The sequence below is a fragment of the Abrus precatorius genome, unplaced genomic scaffold (assembly GCF_003935025.1).
Source record: "Abrus precatorius isolate BTA unplaced genomic scaffold, Abrus_2018 Scaffold10, whole genome shotgun sequence".
Classification (NCBI taxonomy): domain Eukaryota; kingdom Viridiplantae; phylum Streptophyta; class Magnoliopsida; order Fabales; family Fabaceae; genus Abrus; species Abrus precatorius.
In genome coordinates this window covers 23,483,515-23,505,030 of record NW_020874292.1, presented here as the reverse complement: position 1 = coordinate 23,505,030, position 21,516 = coordinate 23,483,515, and the positions used below count along the sequence as shown (strand labels likewise).

At 28.3% G+C, this 21,516-nt stretch overlaps 2 protein-coding genes across 5 annotated transcripts; both read right to left on the bottom strand.

The window, feature by feature from the left end:
- Nucleotides 1–12,923: 12,923 nt before the first annotated feature.
- Nucleotides 12,924–16,757, bottom strand: LOC113872676 (serine/threonine-protein kinase HT1-like). 4 transcript variants are annotated; one of them, XM_027510422.1, is made up of 5 exons: nt 16,559–16,651; nt 16,186–16,244; nt 15,294–15,990; nt 14,554–15,009; nt 12,954–13,803 (listed from the first exon to the last, which is right to left on the bottom strand). In XM_027510422.1, exons 3-5 carry the CDS (start codon nt 15,957–15,959, stop codon nt 13,531–13,533), a joined length of 1,395 nt encoding a protein of 464 aa, XP_027366223.1. In that variant the 5' UTR covers nt 15,960–15,990; nt 16,186–16,244; nt 16,559–16,651; the 3' UTR covers nt 12,954–13,530. The 4 variants fall into 4 exon arrangements, 3 of the variants coding, with proteins under 3 accessions (XP_027366212.1, XP_027366223.1, XP_027366233.1); XR_003505904.1 differs by having other exon boundaries at nt 13,357–13,408; nt 13,445–13,803; nt 15,294–16,244; nt 16,559–16,695; XM_027510411.1 differs by having other exon boundaries at nt 12,924–13,803; nt 15,294–16,244; nt 16,559–16,757.
- A 2,583-nt stretch (nt 16,758–19,340) lies between these two features.
- Nucleotides 19,341–21,135, bottom strand: LOC113853057. The gene is made up of 3 exons (XM_027483502.1): nt 20,841–21,135; nt 20,390–20,618; nt 19,341–19,991 (listed from the first exon to the last, which is right to left on the bottom strand). The coding sequence occupies exons 1-3, from the start codon at nt 21,120–21,122 to the stop codon at nt 19,555–19,557; spliced, it is 948 nt and encodes a 315-aa protein (XP_027339303.1). The 5' UTR covers nt 21,123–21,135; the 3' UTR covers nt 19,341–19,554.
- Nucleotides 21,136–21,516: the final 381 nt, after the last annotated feature.

The window sequence follows — 21,516 nt, the reverse complement described above, 5'->3', positions numbered from 1 at the left end:
AAAAAACTCACTAGAAGTAATTCGCCTAAGCAAGACATAAACTACTTAAGTCGTGAAATATAGTATAATAATAGCTCTAATAGTGAATATTAGCTTAAACGAATATCAAGGTAAATAAACATTTCCATTATAACCAATATAGATTAAGCGAAAATACTACGGCTTAAGCAAAATATGAAATATGTTTTTCAATTCTCCTTTTTTTCTAATTCGCCCTCTATTCTTAAGACTTGGAAAGTTCAACGATCACCTGTTGAGAATCTTGAAGTTGATGCATAAAATTTGTCAGAATAACACCTAAAACTAATGGAAAGAGAGTTGACGATAAAGACTAAATTTTAACTTCTTAACATTTTAAGTTATAAATCTAAACAAAAACCTTTATATGTGTCATTGGTAATTATATAAAAAATTTACCATGTGAAAGAAAAATAACTCAATTAAGGTTTCTATGCATGTCTCTGCATGGGTTTTATCACAAGGAGGGATGGACAGTGGAGATTATATGATAACTTCTTATTTCATATTTAACAATATACATGAAAATTTTATCAAATGAGATACCCAAATTATGAGAAAACAATTAGTTTAAGAACCAAAATACGGGCAAGGGATCAACAATGAAGATTGTAATATGTAAGAATCAAGCTATTAAAGAAGTCTTTGAAAGTATTTGAATTTGTTAAGCAAATTCATGCAGACATTATTGTTAAAAATTTTGTTAATATCATTTGTAAGAGAATATAAACTTTTATGTGACAAGCCTTTTTTGTATAATAAAAATTAATATTTGAAGTGTATAGTTTAAATAATTGCTTACTCAATATAATTTTTTTTTCCGTTAAAACTTTTTCCATAAATTTAGTTTTTTTAGAAACACATCTTAATTAACCTATTATTAAATACTATTTTGTATGAGTCATCATACTTTAAAGTTGTTCATAAAATTTTATATAATGAGCTATATTAAAAAAACTTATCGAATTAAGTACAAAATAAAATAATAGTAGTCATAAATATTCGCAAGCTTTTGAAAATTAAAAAAAAATTGTCATTGGAATTAATTTAAGAAATTTGTTTTAAAATTTTCATAATAAGATAAAGTAATTAAAATGTTTGAAAATAGTATCATAGAAAAATTGAAACAAATTTGATAACCTTTATTTGTGGAAAGAAAAATTTTCTAAGTTAGAAAGGTCTCTACTAGACTTTTCGTGGTAGAAAATAACTATGTCTTTCGACTAAAATCAAGAAACCTTGCCCCCCACACTCTGACAAACCATGGACTTGGAAAAATATCTATGTCCTTAAATTCTGTCGGGATAACTACTTTTCAAGAAGTTTTGAAGGATATAGAGAAGAGTCTCATTCTGTGCTGAAAAGGCTACACTTTGAGGAGATTTGGAAGACCCCGATGAGAGCCTCAACCTTCATCGAGAAAAAGATCACATTTTGACTAGTTTTGAAAGGTCATGATAAGTCTCATTCTTTGTAAAAAAAAAAAATAGTCTTTCGAGGAGTTTTTGAGGATTTTTCAAGTCATAGAATGAAGGGAGAAATTGGTTGAAAAGAAGAAATTGAGGGTGAAATTATTCTAAGTCCACAAGATTAAAAAACTCTCATATTTCTCTCAAAATTAGTCGAAAAGTAAAAACTAAGAAAGAAATTATTCTAAGTCCATAAGATTGAATGAGCTCTCAGACTTCTCCAAAACTAGTTGAAAAGTAGAAATTAAGGGTGAAATTATTCTAAGTCTTTAAGACTAAATAGCTTTCAGGTTTCTCCCAAAATTAGTTGAAAAGTAGAAACTGAGGGGAAATTATTCTAAGTCCACAAGACTGAATGAGCTCTCAAATTTCTCTTTGAACTGGTCGAAAAGTAGAAACTGACAGAGAAATTATTCTAAGTCCATGAGAATTTCTGACAAGTTTTCCCTAATTGTCAAAACATAACAAGAAATTTACTCCAAGGCCAAAGTGCAAGGTAGAGTCAGGAAACATGACAAAAAATTACAAGGCTCAAACAAACTTTGAAGCGGTTACCAGTAGTTACCACTAATTGAAAGCCAAAGACATGAAGAAAAGATCGTGAACATGAAGAAACAAATGTGGGTAACAACGGTTATTGAGAAGTCACAGTCATTAGCACGATAATAAACAGTTGTAGATAATAGGCAGGAGCGGTTGAGGGTTAGCACGCACAGTAAGCAATTATTAGAAAGTGTCCGCGAAAAGAGGAGAGCTATTGAGAGACACTGCTTGTAAATACTATGAAGCTTAACATTTTCGGGGACAACTTTTTGGCCTATACACTTACACCCAAACTCTTTGCACACCAAAACTCTACACCGTGTCAGACAGCAGCTACCAAGAGGCTCACTGTCATGGACATCTCTTTGTTAGGTAGGGCCAGGGATCACTAATTAGTCGAATGAGCCCATCCCTCTATCATTTATTGGTCGATCCGGCTGGCGGCTCCTGCATCTCCTGCGTCTCCATGGGGCCCCGTCATACAAGTAGCTAGGAGTCCCTCTAGTCGAATCAATAATCAATAGAAGTCCCAATACTTTATTTTTAGTTCGTTCTACTTTTTTTTTATTGCAATCTTACAATTGTTCAGTACATTCTGTAAAATTTTCACATTCAGTTATGTCCTATTTGATTATTATTTACTATTCCTGCTACAATATTTGCTTAGCGACATTTATCTCATTGTTACATAAAAAAAACACATTTAAAATAACCTAAGATAACCTAAAATTCAGTCTCCATATTACTCTTAGATTTATTTGTTTACATTCTGCGAATTTTCACCATAAACAACCTTCCACCTTATTTTATTCATTGTTCTTATAAATGCAATAATGAGTTAACAATTTTTTTTATAATTTGGCTTAAGCTTTCAAATACTTTTGCTGAAATTATAAAAAAAGTTCAATATCATTCTATAAAATACTAGTTATACCATTAACAAATGAAAAAAGTGTTATTCAACGGTCATTTCAACTATTTAATTAAGATTTTGAATATTGAAAAGCTTTATCAAATACATTTTTAGGGTTAATGTTAACTTTTATAGTTAAAATGTATGTCTAAATAAAAATTATGATAAATAATAAAAAATTTAAAATTAACAAAAAATATATTTTTTTTATACTCTGCTATTTAGAGTTTGAGATTTGTAACTGTAACATATAACTTAACTAAGTAATATGATATCAAATTAAATAAAATAAAATAACTAATAATTTGTTATCTCGCTCATGTAAATGATAGGGACCTAGTATTTTGCCGAAGCTAAACATACATCGCTTAAGCTATAGATATAACGCTTAAGCGACTACGTCCTCGACTTAAGTGGATTGTGTGTATCGCTTAAGCTTATAATACTAGTTTAAACCAACAAGTTAAAGCTTGAGCAATAAACATCTAGTTTAAGCAAAATAAGTCCAGCGTAAGCGAATTAAATAGAACTTTAGCAAATAAATTCTAAGTTAAACTAAAAATATTGCACTTAAGCTAAAATTATCGTGTTTAAGCAAAAAATATCACATAGTTAAGCTAAAAATAGTGCTTAAGCTAAGTCTAAACTGAACCTTGAAGTTACCATATGCGCTTATGTGGAGCATAATAGCTTATGCTTGTGTTTAAATGAAAGTTTAATCAAATGAATTATTTAAACTTCCTAATCATTACTAATTTATCTAATTTATATTAAGTAATAGTTAACATTTAAATAATAAAAAATATGAAATTTATTTAACCTTCCCAATTTTTTATTTAATTTTCTTCAAAATTTATATTTAAAGGAAACATTATTATTATTTTATTTAAACTACCTAAAAATTAATAACAAATTATAAAAATTATTTTAGCTTTCAAAATTTTTAAATTATATGTCTTAACAATTAATATTTAAATGAATTTAATAAATTAAAATACCTAATAATTAACATTAAACAAATAACAAATTATGAAACTTGATTTACCTTCTAAAATTTGTAAATTTGAAAGGTTATGGAAAAGGAAAGTTCCTCTTAAGTGTATTATTTTTGCCTGACAACTGCTGTTGATATGGTAATTTACTACTTGTTGGCTTAGATTTTTAGTGATTTTCTTGACAAATATATCTTCTCATCTTCTGGCTTGGATTGGTACGGGTAGCAACAAAAGTGAATGTCATAATCTGCTTATTGTTTGGATTAGTGTTGTGTGATCTTTATGACTACATAGGAATAATATCATATTTTCTGCTGGTGTGTTGGATGAAAAGAAATTGTTGGATTCTATTATTTTGAGATCTTGAAAGTGGTGTTTCTGTGTAATAAGGGAGATTCGATTACCTTGCTAATTGGCACCTGAACCCAGGTCTTTGCTTATTTAAAAGCATAGGATGACTATAATAATGCTTTTTTGTACTTTTCTTTTTGAGAATCTGGATTTTGAGTACTCTTTGTACTCGCTTTAATAATATATTTGTTTATATATATAAAAAAAAAAAACAACTAATATTTGAATGAAATTTTCATAATTTCAAAAACTTAAACTACCTCATATTTAAATTTTAACTAATAACAAATTATGATTATTATTTAATAAAATATTCATTTTAAATTATATATTAACTAACATTTAAGTAATAATAACCTAAGATAATTATTTTAGCTTTTAAATTTTTATTGTATTTTTCAAAATTATCTCAACAATTTTTCTAAATTTATTTAATTTACCAATCATTATTGTTTAAATTATTTTTAATTAGTTTAAATAATTATAATAGAGTATTTATTGTATTTTAACTTTATTTTTAATAAAATATTAATATTTAATAATTTTTTTTAAATAAGTATATATATATATAGAAAAGATCTTCTTATAACAGTATAAGTCTAAAAACTCTTACACCCAATCTGAATCTTTCATTTAACTTAAATCTAACAGTCAATGAAGTAATAAATTATAACTCGTTAAATTTAAGTTAAATGAAAGACTCAGATTGAATGTAAGAGTGTTTAGATTTATACTGATTTAAAAATATCTTGCCCTATATATATACCATATGATATTAGAATTCTTATTTAAGGATTTTATTAATTTTTAAGGACTGAGAATAAGCTGCTAATAATAATAAAATTTTATTAAAAAGAGAAATATTTATTAAATTTTTATAATTTTAATATAATAATTATGTATTTCTTTATAATTTTTTTATCTGTAGATGTTTAAACTTAACTCAGCGAAACGAAACTCTTAATTTAAAATTTATCAACTAATAATTTTTCAAATTGCGAAATATACTTGCGTGTCAAGTGAAACTAATATTGTTCCTTAAAAGAGGCGATATTTGTGGTAAGTGTCAAGTTGATAAAATGGTACTTTCTAAAAAAAATTGAAAGGTATTGCATGATACTCTAGATGATATGATCAAGAAAAAAAAATTAATTAATTAATGATCTTATTTTAAAAAATATTTTGTAAAAAAGTCTCAAATTTTTTCGACTGACCCCCTCGTCATTTTTAAAGCACTCACACACACATATATTTTTTTCAATTAAAAATAAAAAGATAGTTGAAGAATCCGACTAACAATATAGCAGCTCACCAATGCTTGCAAGTTGCAAGTTGCAAGCACCTTTTTTTATAATTTAAACTAGTTAATAATTTATGTAATACATAAGTATTTTATGTTAAAATAAATAAATATTTTTATTTAAAAATTAATTTTTATAATTTTTGAAATAATATATATGTAATAAAATTATTTTTAAAATAATTTAATTTTAAAAACATTTTAACTTAATTATATAATTAAAAATATAAAGAAATAATAATTTTTTATATAAGTATTTACAAAAATTCTAAAAATTTATATAAAAAAATTTAAAACTAATTTTTATTTTTAAAATTTAGAACAGAATTAACAAAACAATAAATAAATATTAAATTATTTGTAGCAAAAAATAATAAAATTCACACATCTTTTGAGTTAATTTTAGTCTTAAAAAAATATACATGACTAACTCTAAAAAAGAGTAACTTTATTAAAGGTTTCAATTTTAGTATTTTTTCTAAGAAATATATAATATTATTTATTTTTTTCAATAATGTCAAAAGAGAAAAATATAAGTCTGTTTGGTTAATGTCTCAAATAAATTCTAAATAAATTCATTTATAACAAAATTAATTTATTTGACACAAATTATTAGTTATAAAGTTAATGGTAAAGATGAAATTCTAACAATATATTTATAATTAATTTAAATTTATTTACAAAGTCAAATCTTTCAATGTTATTTGTTTGAATAAATTTTGTAAAAAATTAAAGAAAGAATATAAAAAAAAGATAGTTGTGATGAAAAAAAACTAAAGGCAAATTTCCTTCTCTCCTTTTTTTTTTTTTTTTTTCAAAATTGTCTCTCGGGTATGAAATATAAATATTTTTTTTCCAGCTGAAATCATTAGGGGTAAAAATCGTAGAGTTGAGTTAGACTTTTTAAAATTTGAGCTTAATTTAACTGTTAAATTTAAGTTTGTGAATGTAACCTATTTATTTGATACGAAGTATATTTTATGCTTTAGCTACCTTTTAAAAATTGGACTACATGTAAATTTCTTTAAAAAATTATTTTATAACAAGGTCTTTTAATTTAACTAGGTAAATTATTATCTATAATTATAAATAAATTAATAAGCTTAAAATTATATATAAATCAATAAATTTAAGTCTTCTAAAATAAATATATAATTTTAAAATATTATTTAAATAATCTGCTCTATTAAAGTCTAAATCTTTTTGGATAATATTCAATTTGACCATTTTAAATTTACAAAATTTTTATAAAATCTGAATATAACCTATTTAATAAATAAATGTAAACCAACGTAAACTTGATGACAGATACAAGGGTCTTTTTATTGTTGTTTTTAAGAATCTATTATTATTTTTATTTAATTAATTTTTGCGTATCTGTTTATTGTAATTCTTAATGGAAGAATGAAGATGTTTGCAGGCATACCATAATCCACTCAACAAGCTTATTGTAATTCTTAATGGAAGAATGAAGATATTTTCGGGAATACAATAATCCACTCAGTAAGCTACCTTAAATCCTATGTTTGGATTGTGTATTTAGATATGGTGAGTGAGTTTATTATTAAAGATTTTTGACATAAATAAAAATTTAAATTTAAATCTTTATTTAAACGATACTGAACTGGTTGGTTGCTTGCTATTTAAACCAACTTCTATTAATTAATTAAGTAATATTTATTGCAAAAGTACTTAAAAGAGAATTATAATTTTAAGTGGAAGTAATTTTCATAAAATTTTATAGTCATGGCTTTTATAATTTAAAATTTTTACCTGCATAATATATTTGGTATACTTTATAATTACAGTTTGAAAAATTTTATATAACTTTTTAATGAAATTAAATTATATTTACAGTGTTAATAATTAAAAATAAATCATATTTGAATGTTTTTTCTAATTACGTTATACTATTTTTAATTTATGATCTTTTCATTGTTATTAATATTATAATAATATTTATATTCTACTAATTATATTAAGTTAATTAAAATGAGAAAGATAAATAATAGAAAGAAAATGAGAATAATAAATATAAATGCAGGTTTATAAATATCCAGCAAATAAGAGCGTAAATATTAAAATTTATATTAACAGAAATATTAAATACCATATTTTATAAAAAAAAATGACATTATGATAGTTGTTAGAAAGAGAGCTGTGGAAAAGGAAGCCAATAACCCCATCGCTTTTGGTAAGGCTGCAAGAACAAGAGATAGAAGCATAGACATGTCACAAACTTCTTTCCTTTCTTCTGCTCTCCTTCAGCATCTTATCTAAGTCTCCTTTCCAACCAAATGAAATTTCGAGTGTATTTATCAACACAAGTTTATAACTTATGCCAAAATTTATTATTTTTTATCAATAAATTAATAAAACTGTTTAGTAAAAATAAAAATAAAAGTAAAAGGTGTCAGAGATGTGTCTTCGCAGATGGTGAGTTGACCCAAAACAAAAATTACCTTATAGTAAGCGGTAAATTTGTCTGTCAAGTCTTAATCTCCCACTTTGGTATCCCAAGACGAAAAGGAGAATAAATAAACGGGTAACCCAAGCTCTTAGTATATGAAATATGTAATGTAATTAAAGTTTTGAAATTTAAAATTTTAGTTTCTTAAATTAACAACTTTCAATATTTTAATAAGTATCATAAAAAATATTAAAATTAAATAATAAAATAATAATTTATCACATTAAATAACATATTAAAGGATATAAAATAATATCAATTTAATTTTTTAAAATAATTTATTTTTATTAAATTTTTGAACAGTAAAGTTTCTTCATTTTCTTTCTTTTTCTTTTACTTGGTGGTATTTCATAACATTTTTCTTTAATCATTTTCTTTGCTTCCAACTATTATAAATCACTTCTGATATTTGTCACAACCATTTGGCTGAAAAAAAAATATTCTTTTTCATTTTTACTCTTAAGTACGTCTTGTACTATGAGTTATTTTATCATTGTCAATATTTTTTTCTGTCATTGTTGTAACATATTTTATATTTATATTTAATGTTTTATTTTGATTAATAAACACTTTTTCATATGCTTTATTTTTATAGTTTTTACTATTTTTTACTTATTTGAATAAATTGGGCCTGTAACAAATAAATGATTTAATTTCGTATTTTCAGTTATTCTGACCTCCGATTACTCTTTTGGCCATAACTTTTTCTACAGATATCATTTTTAGTTTATTCTAGTTGCATTGGATTATATACATCTAGGGCTTCAAAATGCATATATGGATCGCTAGATTTAAAGTTGTTTTCATTTTTTTTATAATTTTTTGAAGTTGAGGCAGATTTGTTGAATATTGTTGCAAGATTGCATTTGAACCATTCTTATTTAATAATTATATTTGGGCTTTTAGATATTATTGAGGTCCACATTTTAGCCACTTAATTTACCCTAATCAAAACCTATAAATAGACTAATAAGATTATCAATTTAGGAGGATTAGACACTTTGAGCTTTTAAGACTAGACCAAAATAAGAATTCTTATTTTTACTTTCTCTCGAATTCTCTCGTTCTTTTCTCATTCTTGGGTGAGTTAAGCATTTCGATTGAAGGATAAACCTCTCGTTCAATCCGCGGAATCCAAATGCTGTAGTTCTGACTTGAGTTCTGCGCTAATTGCTCCGAGTTTGTTCTCTTTTTCTCTCTAATTTCAGAATTGTTTATTGCAATCGTGATTGACTTTTATGTTGTTAGATTTCAAATTAGGACTCGATTGATACTCTAATTTGATAATAAATACGAATTAGGTTAAATGATTATTTGATTTAATTCATAACTCTATTCAATTAGGTTATTTGATTGAATTAATTGAATTAGGTGATTGTTCAAACGTAGATTTAAATCTTTAGATACTGTGATAGTCGGAGTTACACGCAATTGGTATTCTGTGGATTGATATTTCTTAATTCATTTTTTTACTCACTTTAATTCTGTTCATAATTTAATTTGATTAATTGCAATCTTTAAAATCCCAAAAACCTTATTTACATTTTTTAAAAGAAAACCTAAAATTGAATTTGACTAAAAATGTGTCTTCGTAAATCGACCTAGGTTTAGCTTTATACTACAAAATCTTTAAAAAATTTAGTTGTTTTGATAGCGACTCAATAATCGTCTATCAGTCATCTCTACTTTCAACCAGTCCAACCATCTTTTGTTATCAACATTATTGTTATTCGGTCAAAACATTATTGACCTTTTTCATCCCTTATTCTGGTTCAACAAAGTTATTGGAAAGTAAATATTGTCACTATAATGGTTGAAGAAAAAGACAGAAGACAAGTTACAAAAGATTACTTCAAAATCTTAAAAGTCAAAATAAAATTAATCTAATTTTAAAAATTTTTAAAATGATATTATTTGTGTCCTTCCAACCCTAAATCCTAAAACATTTATGTTATTCAATTTAATGACAAAAATTAAATTAATTGAGAGTTGATATCCAGAACTATCGTTTAAAGATAAATTTTTTTTACCATTTATCTTAACAACTAATCATATTTTTTTCTTTTATTTAATTTAATTAAAATAAAACAAAAATGCATATTTTTTTCACAAATCTAAACAAATTATAATGAATATAAATATATATAGCGCACTAAAATTCTTACATTTCTTTCTCTCCATTCTTCAAAAGAAAAAGGATAACATCATGGAAAAGCCCACAATAAATACAGACCAAACCCGATAAGCTTATTTTCCCAGCATACTCCTTTCCTTTTCGTTCTCTAGACTCCTCCAAAGAAGCCCTAGAATCCTGAAGATATTGGGTGAATCTAAAATCCTCCTTTCTTCTGTAAAAAGTAAAGTAAAAATAACTTTTCAAAAAATTATTAAATATTATGAACCATTGATTTTAATCATATGGTTAAAATTGTATTACAGGAAATTGATTATTTAAGTTAGACTTCTAAAAGAATATACTAGTAATTTTATATTCTTTTTTCTTCTCAATTTGTGACAATTACAAGTCGAAAGTTCATATTCTTCATAATCATTAATACATAATTTGTTGGACAATACTCAATACAATTAACACAAAATATATAGATTCTGAAATCAGTAATGCAATGGTTTCTTTCCTTCTTCTTCTTTCATTCTTATCCTGTAAAGGATTCCCAAATGGCAGAACTTTTACCCAGAAAAATATAATACTAACAGATTTAGAAAATATTGAAATTTTAGAATCTTATTTATGTTCCTCCTTCATCGTCTTCCTCATTTTCTTCCTCTGTTACTATCATCTTATTAGCACCATCAAAGATTCATAAATGACATAATTTTAACACAGAAAAATTTAAACTAATAAAATGATATGTTTGTTCCACTTTCCATGGGTATCAAGTCGTTGTTATGTTTATTAATATATTGAAACAACGAAGCAACAAACAATCAAAGTTTATACTCGCCTTCGTGTACGATGTTAAAAACAATGACATTCAAAAATTCTTACTACTTTTTACATCGATTCTCTAGAGAGAACTGATGTAGAAGTAGCTATGCAAGAAAGAAAAAAAAACTTTCTATATTTGTTCTTTCTAGAGAACCAATATAGAAAGTTGTGTGGTTTTTTTTTTTAAAATTACGACATCAGTTTTATAAGAGAACTGATATTAAAGTAATTGCGTGAAAAATAACTTTCTATATTAGTTCTTTTCAAAGAACCCATGTAGAAAGTTAAAAAGTTGTATTTTCTTTATAAAAAAATATGTTCTACATCAATTTTACGAGAATCGATATTGAAATAGCTACGTAAAAAAATAAAATTCTACATTAGTTCTCTTTAGAGAACTAGAGAACCAATGTAGAAAGTTGCAACCTTTTAATAAAAATCATATCTATATCTAGTGGTGATAATGATTGATGTAGAAGTTTGGAAAATAAGAAAGCATAGATTTAATAGCGGTTGGTCACAAAGTTGATGTAGATAGTGTTGGGTGTTTATTTGAAAATACGCTGGGTGGAAAGCGTGAAACAAGCATTGCAGGAAGCGTTATCTTACCTGTGAAGTTTTGATTTGTTTTTTTAAATTTTGCTTTTTCCCAACCACGTTTCATGTTCAGCCATGTCTCATTGGAACCCAGATTGATAGAGCAGTGCATGTAATTCAGAGGAAATTATGAAAGAAGTCACAAGAGAAATATCACCTTTGTTAATTTTATCTAACAAATTTTAAAGTTTAGATAAAAAAAAATCTGGGAATGGAGGTTGAGAGGAAATGAGAAAAATGAAAATGAAGGAGTTGTAGTAAAGATGAAGAGAAAATAAATAAAGAAGAAGTAGCAATTTACTTATTTATCCTTCATTAACATTTTATTACCCAATATAGTCACATGTTTCTCTTGATTTCTAATCTTTTCACTAATTAATCTTAGTTATTCATTTTATATCTACAAATATCAATAGTTCAAAGTTAATTTCACTTTACTTATTGAAAAGCATTGTATTTACCTTTTGCAAAAATAAAGGGAAGATTTTAGAATCACCCAAAGATATTAACTTCAATCTCATGATGCAAAGGGGTAAAACAAAGTACTATAGAGAAAGCATCACAGAGACAGTTAAAACTACCTCTGTCTCTAACTTATTCCATTTAGTATTATTTAGAACATGTAAACAAATAATAATAATAATTATACATTTAATCCTCATAATTTAACTTATAAGTAATTTTAATCTTTAATTATATTTACTCATAATTAGTTCTCATAATTTTTTATATCTTCAAATCAATATCTAGTTTCAAAATTTAATTTAATATTTGACAGAAATATAATAAAATTACAATATATCATTAATTTATATAAATTTTAAAAGAATATATATAAGTCAAATTTTGTTAATATCATGTCTCAAATTTAGACAATTACATCATCTTATATTATTTTTTATGTAATATAAATAGTTATAAGTATGTTATTCAAATTTTTTTGTTTACTTTATTTTAAAAATATGACTTTTTAAATAAAATAATACAATAATAATTTTATTTATTTAATGAAATTTAATAAAAATTTATTTGATAAAAATCTTCAAACTAACTATTAGATTGATTAATAAAGTTATTATGTAAGTATCTAAATTTGACCCCTCATGTCAGTGAACCTTAACTTTATATATATACACACGTAATTAAATAAAAAAAGACTTATATAAATACTACACCTCTGTTATATTTTTGTTAATTATTAGATAAAATTTTAAATTAAAAAATTAATTAAAATAAAAAACTATAATAACTAAATGTAAACAATTAAAAAAAAAACTAAAATCACACAAATATTAAAATATGAAAAAAAATTCCAATTAAAGGAGAAAAAAATGACTCTTTTTTATGTATCAATAATACCAAATTAGTGTCATAAAACTTAGACCGATTGTTAACTCGATCTAAATATTATACGTCATATCCACTTGATATAAAAGTAACTCAGTTTGGCAATTATGCACCATGATCGGTATTCTATTCTTGCCTTTACCCCTTTCTTCCAATTTCACCTAGGTTAAGTCCTGCATCGACCAGACTTGAGAGTTGGAGAGAGTTGACGTTCTATAAACAGGACTTGTGCCTATAGCTAGCTTAATTCAAGTGGCAAGTTCCGCTTTGGAAACAACTTGGCCGAGTTACCGGCTTTTTTCCGATATGATTATGAACTCAAACCGGTTACATATCCGGTTTCCGAGCCAACCATTTCAACCGACCAGTTTGAGCCAAGTTTAAGAATATTAATCAGAATTATAAAAGATGAAGCTGGAGTTTCAAAACTTGAGTATGCACACACAGTTAAAAGATGCCTTCACCTTTATGTGCAAGTCTAAATATCAATTTACTACAACCAGAGAACCTCAAAAACAAACCTTTCATTTTTAATTACAATGGACCTGGTGTATAATAAGAGCCAGGACACTTGAGAGATTCATGTAAATTTGGGTTTAGGCACAGGGCCACTATTCTGATGCACGGGACCAAGCTTTTGAATCCAATGAAGAAGCCCTTTCTTATGATCTTGACCACAAGGGTATTGCACCAGAGTGAGGGTTCCATCACGGGCAAGTGATAATTCAAATTGCTCTAATACCTTGACAATCTGCCAGAATTCAGGCCTCTTATCTGCTGGCAAGCACCAACATTGCTCAATTAAAGCTCGCATAGCAGGTGGACAATCTGATGGAATAAATGGCCTTGAATTCTGAAGAAATACAATACCATGTAACAGAAATGTAAGAACTGCATGGGTAAAACTCTGTCATGTGAATTAAAAAATAAGAGAGAAGAAATAATATACAAAAGATGGCTGACCACCTAGATTTTTCTCAAAATTCAGGTAAATCAAACACCAAAAGACAAATCAAACTGTTTACTGCAAAATCCTCCCCACAATTACCCACATAATTGTTGATTCTGTGAAATAAATTAGCTCTATTCTTAATAGTATATTAGCTATAACATTATATCACTCAAGGAGACAGAGTCATGCATAGTAATTTACTATATGTATTAATAGCATGTACAAGTAACTGTTAGTTTAGATCTTAAGAAACCAATTGCATAAATTTACACTTCAATTTGATTTCCTTTTGAATTTGTGTACTCTGCTGTTGCTTTCTAAGCAAAGGGGGCACTTAGCCAAGGCTTTCAGCTATATCTCACAAATACATGGTTTTGCTATAAAATATAAGAGTTCTTTATAGGATGGGATTGGGAATGAACTTGTTTGGATACTATTCAGTGGCATTAGAGTTTGATTTCCTCAGAAAGTGAACAATCATTAATGAAATATGCCTTGTCTAGCAGCAAGCCAAGTGAATAATTAACTATAGGAAGGCTAGTATAACATAGGACCTTTACAAAGAGTGGTAGCAATGAAGAACGAAGTGATAAATAATAGCCTGGTATTCGCATTAGTAACCTAGATGACTTTGATTGCAAAGGATCATACCTTATTTACTACTGCAAAAGCAGCCTGTATTGGATTCATATCCTCATAAGGAGTTTTTCCAGTCAACATTTCACATAAGATAAGCCCAAAACTGTACACATCAACCTTTCTCCCATATGCTTTACGTTTGATCATCTCAGGTGCCATCCAACGGAAGGTGCCAGGGTCATCGGCCAATAAGTCACATGATGCCTCCTCACATGCAATGCCAAAATCAGCAATTTTAAGGCTAAAGTCTTCATTGATAAGGACATTCTCTGGTTTGAGGTCTCGATGAATGACACCTTGAGAATGTATATATTCCATTCCGCGAGCAATATCCAGAGCAAAAGGTATCAACTTTTGTAGAGGAATAGCGTTGGGCCGCAACTTGTGCAAAAATGCCCTCAAGGAACCTTCCGACAAATACTCTGTGATAACACAATAAACCTGTGGCATTGTGCATGCTGCTAAGAACTGTAATCAGAACAATACATCAGACATAAGTACAAATTAGCAGCCACCTAATTATCTCAACATATATGAACAGCACAATTGGACCAACATAAATGCAAAAGGATTAATAAAATAACATGCTTATTTTAAAATTTAAAAGGGTCAAATCCAATCCAATAATTAGAACAAAACAAAAGACTCGACAACTTTGTTCAATAATAAATAAGGCATAACAGACAGCATCCACACTAAGCATACATACTTTGCAAACAGCGTATACAAAGAAGAATAAAAGATTTAATCACCTTAACAACATTTTGATGGTGAAGTCGAGATAAAAGGGTGACTTCCCGGACAAACTGTTTCTCTAATCGAGAAGCCATGTTTCCAGTTTCGTCATCATCAGGTTCACAAATGATTTTAACAGCAACAGCCTCATCCTTATATACACCGTGGTATAGTCGACTATGAGCTCCATGTGCAAACTTGAGGCCAAGAAACAGCTTAGACATGTCAACATTCCACTCTTTAGCTGTTTCCACAGCAGTAGCCTTTCCTCCACCATTATCAAAATACCTAGTCCATGCTGCATCCTTGTGGTGCTTTGACTCCATTTGTCCATTTGAACTACTATTGGAAGATGACCTCGAACTTGATTCCTTAGTTTCCCGAGAATCCTTGTGCAACAACTTGCCCATAATCCTCTTTTCCCTCCTAGGACCTGGTGTTGAGAACCTCTTCTGTTCATGTCTAGCTTCCCTGAAGGCCTCAGAGAGAAAAGTCTGAGGCAATGGAGACAAAGATCTATGCTTATTTTTAACGAGGTTTGTCTGAGCCTCTGAAGAAGGCCTTGATATTTGCTCTGACTGAATGGTGATAGGAATAGAGCCTAATCTAGAAGGATCCAAACGATGGCACACTGTGTGAGAAAACTTCGTCCTCCTAATCCAAGAATTTGTATCTTCCTCCATCTTATTCTCAATTATATATTTATATTCCTTCCTACAAAAACCTTATTTATTAAGATCTTTTACTTACAAAACTCCAAACATGTCTCAAAACTAGATTGATTTCTTGAGACCCTTTAACAAAAATGAGAGGAGGAATCACAAAAAATCATACGAAAAGGGGAGGAATTGGTTCAATTGAAAAGGGAAAAAAGAGGTAACAAAAACACTAATGAACAAAGAAACTGGCCTTCCGTAAAGTCAACAGCCAACACCCCTTTCTACTCAAATCCCACCTTCCGTAAAAGCCTGCGAAATCCCACAGAGATGCCTCAATATATTAATCTATCTAACAAAAAATATAAAATTAAAACAAACCAGGAAAATAAAAATACAAATGAAATAATTTATTTGTGTGATAAACGAAGAAACGCCCATAATTACGTCCCAAAAAAGTACACTAATTATTGTATTAAAAGAATCACAAACAAATTAAACTATCGGCAGATAAAGGTGATTCAGATTTTAGAAAAAAGAAATCCCAAAAGAAAATTTGAAATAAGCTTTAGAAAAAACAAAAATGAAAACCAAATGATGCATGCAAGATACCAATAAAACATTACCTGAAGGTTCAAGGCTTTCACATAAGGTGGGGAGATCTAATCGCTAAGCTAGAAAGGGTGTTTCTGTTTGCCAAAACCAATTCCTGCGAATTTGTTTGCAAGGACAGAAAAATGCTGCACCTAAATTCATCTTTTTCCACGAAAAAAGAGAAAGACAGGTGTACAGTGAAGATGATTATTTTATATTTATATATTAAGTATTATTATTTTTTCTATTTTTTAAACTTATATTGCACATGACAAAAATGGCTTTTTTTTTTGTTACATTCATATATTTATTATTATTATTAGATTTTTGCCTAAAATATTTTCGGGTATTATATTTAAATATGTTTTTAAATTAAAATAGCAATAAACATATAAGTGTGATAATAGATACTTTTAATTAAAAAGTATTAAATTATAGGGTAAAAATAGTAGGGTCAATACAAAGATACGATGGGATACATACGATACCGGGAGGAAATAGTGACCTTAAAATAGAGTTGAAGGGGTGTGTCGGTTTTGGAATTTGGAAAAACTGAATAGTGAATGATGAATAATGATGATGAAGAGGGATGGGTGTAGGTTTGGTAGTGTTTGTTGCATAAAATAGAAAGAGATGGTAATAACAATCCATGTGATCAAGTGTGGTGGTGGTGGAATGTGGGGACCACAGGAAGAAAGTCAGAGAAAACGGAGAGGGACATTATTTTGCTTTCTTTTCGAATGAAAGATGGAAAGTGGTGAAGGGTGGAATCCAAGTGTCGCTATCAGAGAGAATGAGGTACGGATGGTGTTCGCTACGTGTTATTATTTAACAAATTCAATTTGTTTCTTCTATAATTACAAATTTTATTTATATACTTTTTTTGCTAATTTATTTATATACTTTTAAGCCGTATATATATTAACAAAAATATTTCATTTAAATTTATTTTTATATATTTTAATCATATTTATTATTCAAATTATTTTGTCAAATTTAATTATATTGAATTTAAACCGAACGGGACAGTGAAAATGGCAGCAAAGATGCCATTCACTATGAAGAGTACGGTTCGCACGGATACAAATGCATCCTCTTTTGGTTTTTTTTTTTTATCATCTTGAAGAGTAGTTTTTTTGTTTTGTTTTGTCATTCATCCCTTTACGTAGTTTTGTTGGCGTAAAAATATGTTGTGTAGTAATTGGGCCATGCTTGCAGAAACCCAATCAATTTGGGAAGGTTGCATTGTCGAACCCAAATGCAAAGAGCTGGGCCGTTTGAGCTGAGTTTATGTATTTTGCTCTTTCCTTTGTTGAGTTGTTGTCCTAAAATAGTTTATACTTTGGGCCTGTCCAAGTGCTATCAGTCAGTACTGGGCTAAAAGAAAACCATTCACTCGAATGCCTGGATCCTCATGGCAAAGACATGAAGAGTGAGATGCAGCTAGTCCCGAAAGATTATAAGTTTGTTTTTTGTACTATCAAAACAAATAATTTGATTATGAGTAATCTGAATTGCAAAATGCTAGTTTATATTATTAATTTTATTTCTGTGTTTAAGGAGGGATTTGTGTCCTCTAATGTAACAGGATGATCTTGTTGAAGAATAAATACACACATAAAAAAAATGACTCATTAGTTATGTTTTTCTTTTCTTATGTTTTATCTCTCCAATATGACTATACTTAGGAAGGTGAGAGAATTTAGATCCTTTAAGGAGAATAACAATACTTAACTTTTGTTCAAATTTAAATTTCTTCAATGTCTTTGCATACAGAGAATATCTTTCTATTTCATAAAAGATTGTCTTTCTAATTAATCCTATACATTCATTTTAAGCGACTTATATGTCGTGTTAAATTAAATGAGAGTCCATATAAATGATGTTAAATTAAAAAAAAAACTATAGTAGTTCTTCATCTAGAATAAGTATCTCTTGTCATTAATGTCCACAAGCTTATCATGCTATAAGGAGTTTTCATCCAATATCATCACTTGTAGATATATATGACTCTTTTGTTACCTTCGTTAGAAGAGCACAACAGATACGAATTTAGTCCTATAACTAAACAGTCCTGTGAATTTATTTTACACTTTTACTTAAAGCAAATTTTTTTTAATTAAGCAAAAGTGCAAAATTTTGTTTGACTGAACCATTCAATTTCAGTAAAAACAAAATAGAATTTCAATCTGAGCACAACATATTTCAATTTTTATTTAGCTCTCTCCGAATAACTTTATTGATATTGGAATGCTAATAAAATGTTTTTGAGTTTAAATATTTTATTTATTATTAGATAAAATCTTATACTAATCCAATTAAAGAATGGGTTCACTCTTTAGTAATGAAGTTAATAATATAAGTTTTCATTCAACGATAAAAAAAAAAATCAATACTTTTCACTTAGACATAATGATACATTGAATCCATAAAAGAAGGTTTATGTTAAAGAACACCAATTGTTTTCTGTCATTTTTTTTAAAATATTAATCCTTGCTCTAATTTGAGACTTATTCTCTCTCTGTTTGCATTTGACATAAGTTATATTATTGATTTAAAGACTTTTATTAAATAAAGTAATTTTATAAAACTTTATAAAAAAATGAAGTTTATCGTATTATAAATATTTAAATTATGTAAAAATTAATATACTTTAAAAAAATAGAAGATAATTTAATGATTGAATTGATAATTTTTTATTTTATAAAAAAATTATCAAACAAGGTAAATATATAAGTTTTACACATGATGTCTTTAACAATTTCACATATTACCGTAAATTTAAAAAAAAAATTAGATGCAAGAAAAATTGATATAAAACAAATATTTTTCTTATGTTTACGGATGTACTCATGAGCTTTAATAGCAGCTTAATTTGAACTGCACATTCACTTCTGCAAATTATTTTTAAGTACATGTGTATGCATTACTGCAAACTACTCATTTGATATTCACCAAATGGAAAGGAAGGGGAAGAAAATGGCAAAAGAAAAAGGAAGAAAAAAAAGTAGGGTTATCCCATTTACAATTACACAACCTCAACCGCTGTACAATGAATATTAGGAAGCTTCTCTAAAAGATCAACAGTCAACATAGATGCCTTAGGCTTTGCCTTTGGCATTGGTATCCTCTCAGAATATCCCATTGAAAGGGAAGTAGTTGAAGTGTTCCTTTCACATGGACCCAACCACTTGGCTTGCATGTACCTATGCTTTCTCCATGGTCCCATGTGTATTTTTTTTTCCTTCATGCACCTTTTGGCTGCCATGCACATAATCTTTATTAAATTGCTTAATCTCTCTACTTTTCCCACAAATACCTCTGGTAGCCTCCGCACAAGTCGGTTATAATCCTCACTTCCCCTCGCCATCTCAAATTCTGCTCGAAAATTCAGCTCCACAATCACCCTCACCTCCCCTTTCTTTGAGCTTGTGCTGTCTATCACATCCAAAAAATTGTGTTCCCCTGCACATAGTTTTCATAGTATGATTAACAAACTTAATTATGATACTAAATTTTAAAAACCCAATGACAATTGGTTCTATACTTCAGTTTCCCAAGTAAATGTCTCTATCTTTCTTCTTTTATAGAGGAGGGGCAAAGTCCCGAATGTCTCTACCATTTGTTTATTTTTTAATCATTCTGACAGAGACAATGGTTTCCCACAAGTTGGAATATTATGATGATAATTTTTTGTTTAAGGTTGTCTAGTTATAAATTGAAAGGGACATTTTCGTAGGCAGGAAAAAAAGGGATAATGTAGTTTAGTAAAGTTCCAATCTTATCTTATACCCACCCCTCTTTTCATTTCTTAAAAAGACAACAAACGAAAAAAGATGGAATTGTGGACTTATGATGAGAACCTGAGGGAATATCTGGTGAGCTTCTCCATTTTGTTTTGCAAATAGCACTATTATAACCTGCTTTCTGAAGCCGCCTAGTAACTTCTCTCATCAAACATTTTCTGCAAGTGGTGGCACCCATCTGTATCCCACAACCACACACAGTTTCTGCTTTTTGACTTTCCAGAAGCGCTTCTTTGGTGGCTTGCCTTATCCTTGACTCCAAAGAACTCGTTCTGCATATACTCGTCTGCACTTAATTAAACCCCACTTAGTCACAACAAACAAAACATACATGCATGTCTCAAACCTCAAAACCAGAACTTTGTACCTAAAACAAATTCTTATCTGTTTTGTTTTAAAAAACGTTTTTTATTTGCATGCTTTTATTTTTTTATTCTTTCCATAAAAAAAATAATTAAATATTAAATAGATTATTAAAATAAAATTTGAAAGTTTTAAATTTTATTACCTGCAAAAGCTGGTGTTGGTTGTCCCAGAAGCTTCTATTCTCCTCAATGGTACTTTCAGTGTGATCCTTGGCTACTTCATCAAACTCAATTTCATGGGGGTGACCACACTCATCACTGCTAGCACTTTGAGCAAGCAACATTTCCCCATCATCAAGAAATTCAAACTCAACATCACCAACACTCGAGTCATGTTGCCCGACAAGCCTCGAGTCCCAGCGGTTGCTAGGCAGAAACCTAGTAACTCTTGCGGCGGCCACAGAGGATGCACCCATCATTAACATTTGTCTATGTTCTTGCCGTGGAATTGGATCATGCGTATCAATGCCTTTTATACCAAAATTCATGTTGGGGTGGGCCCAACATGGTCTCTACCCGCCGCGCACATGAATGTAAGTTTTGGTGGCATCTTTCAATTGGGTGATTTAGATCTGACCAGTCATAGAATTCAAGTCAGACAGCAAGGATCCACGTCAGTTTTGTCCAATAATTTCAATCTATTCATTATCCAAATCGTCTGGATATACTCGAATATTCACTCCATTTTTTAACGCCCGTTTGTTTGTGGCATTACGTTATTATTTATAATCAATCATTAATACATTATTTATCCCCAATAATATTTAACCCCATAATCATTAAAGGCTTTTTTTTTATTACTGGACGGGCCTATCCCAA

What these genes read in the sequence shown, in the direction of transcription:
- LOC113872676 (XM_027510411.1), bottom strand. Translation starts at nt 15,959, where the DNA reads ATGGAGGAAGATACAAATTCTTGGATTAGGAGGACGAAGTTTTCTCAC. An exon ending in ACCATCAAAATGTTGTTAAG is followed by an intron (nt 15,010 to 15,293) that starts GTGATTAAATCT and finishes TTCTGATTACAG; the next exon opens with TTCTTAGCAGCATGCACAAT. An exon ending in CTTTTGCAGTAGTAAATAAG is followed by an intron (nt 13,804 to 14,553) that starts GTATGATCCTTT and finishes GTATTTCTTCAG; the next exon opens with AATTCAAGGCCATTTATTCC.
- LOC113853057 (XM_027483502.1), bottom strand. Translation starts at nt 21,122, where the DNA reads ATGTTAATGATGGGTGCATCCTCTGTGGCCGCCGCAAGAGTTACTAGG. An exon ending in ACCAACACCAGCTTTTGCAG is followed by an intron (nt 20,619 to 20,840) that starts GTAATAAAATTT and finishes AATTAAGTGCAG; the next exon opens with ACGAGTATATGCAGAACGAG. An exon ending in CTCACCAGATATTCCCTCAG is followed by an intron (nt 19,992 to 20,389) that starts GTTCTCATCATA and finishes AACTATGTGCAG; the next exon opens with GGGAACACAATTTTTTGGAT.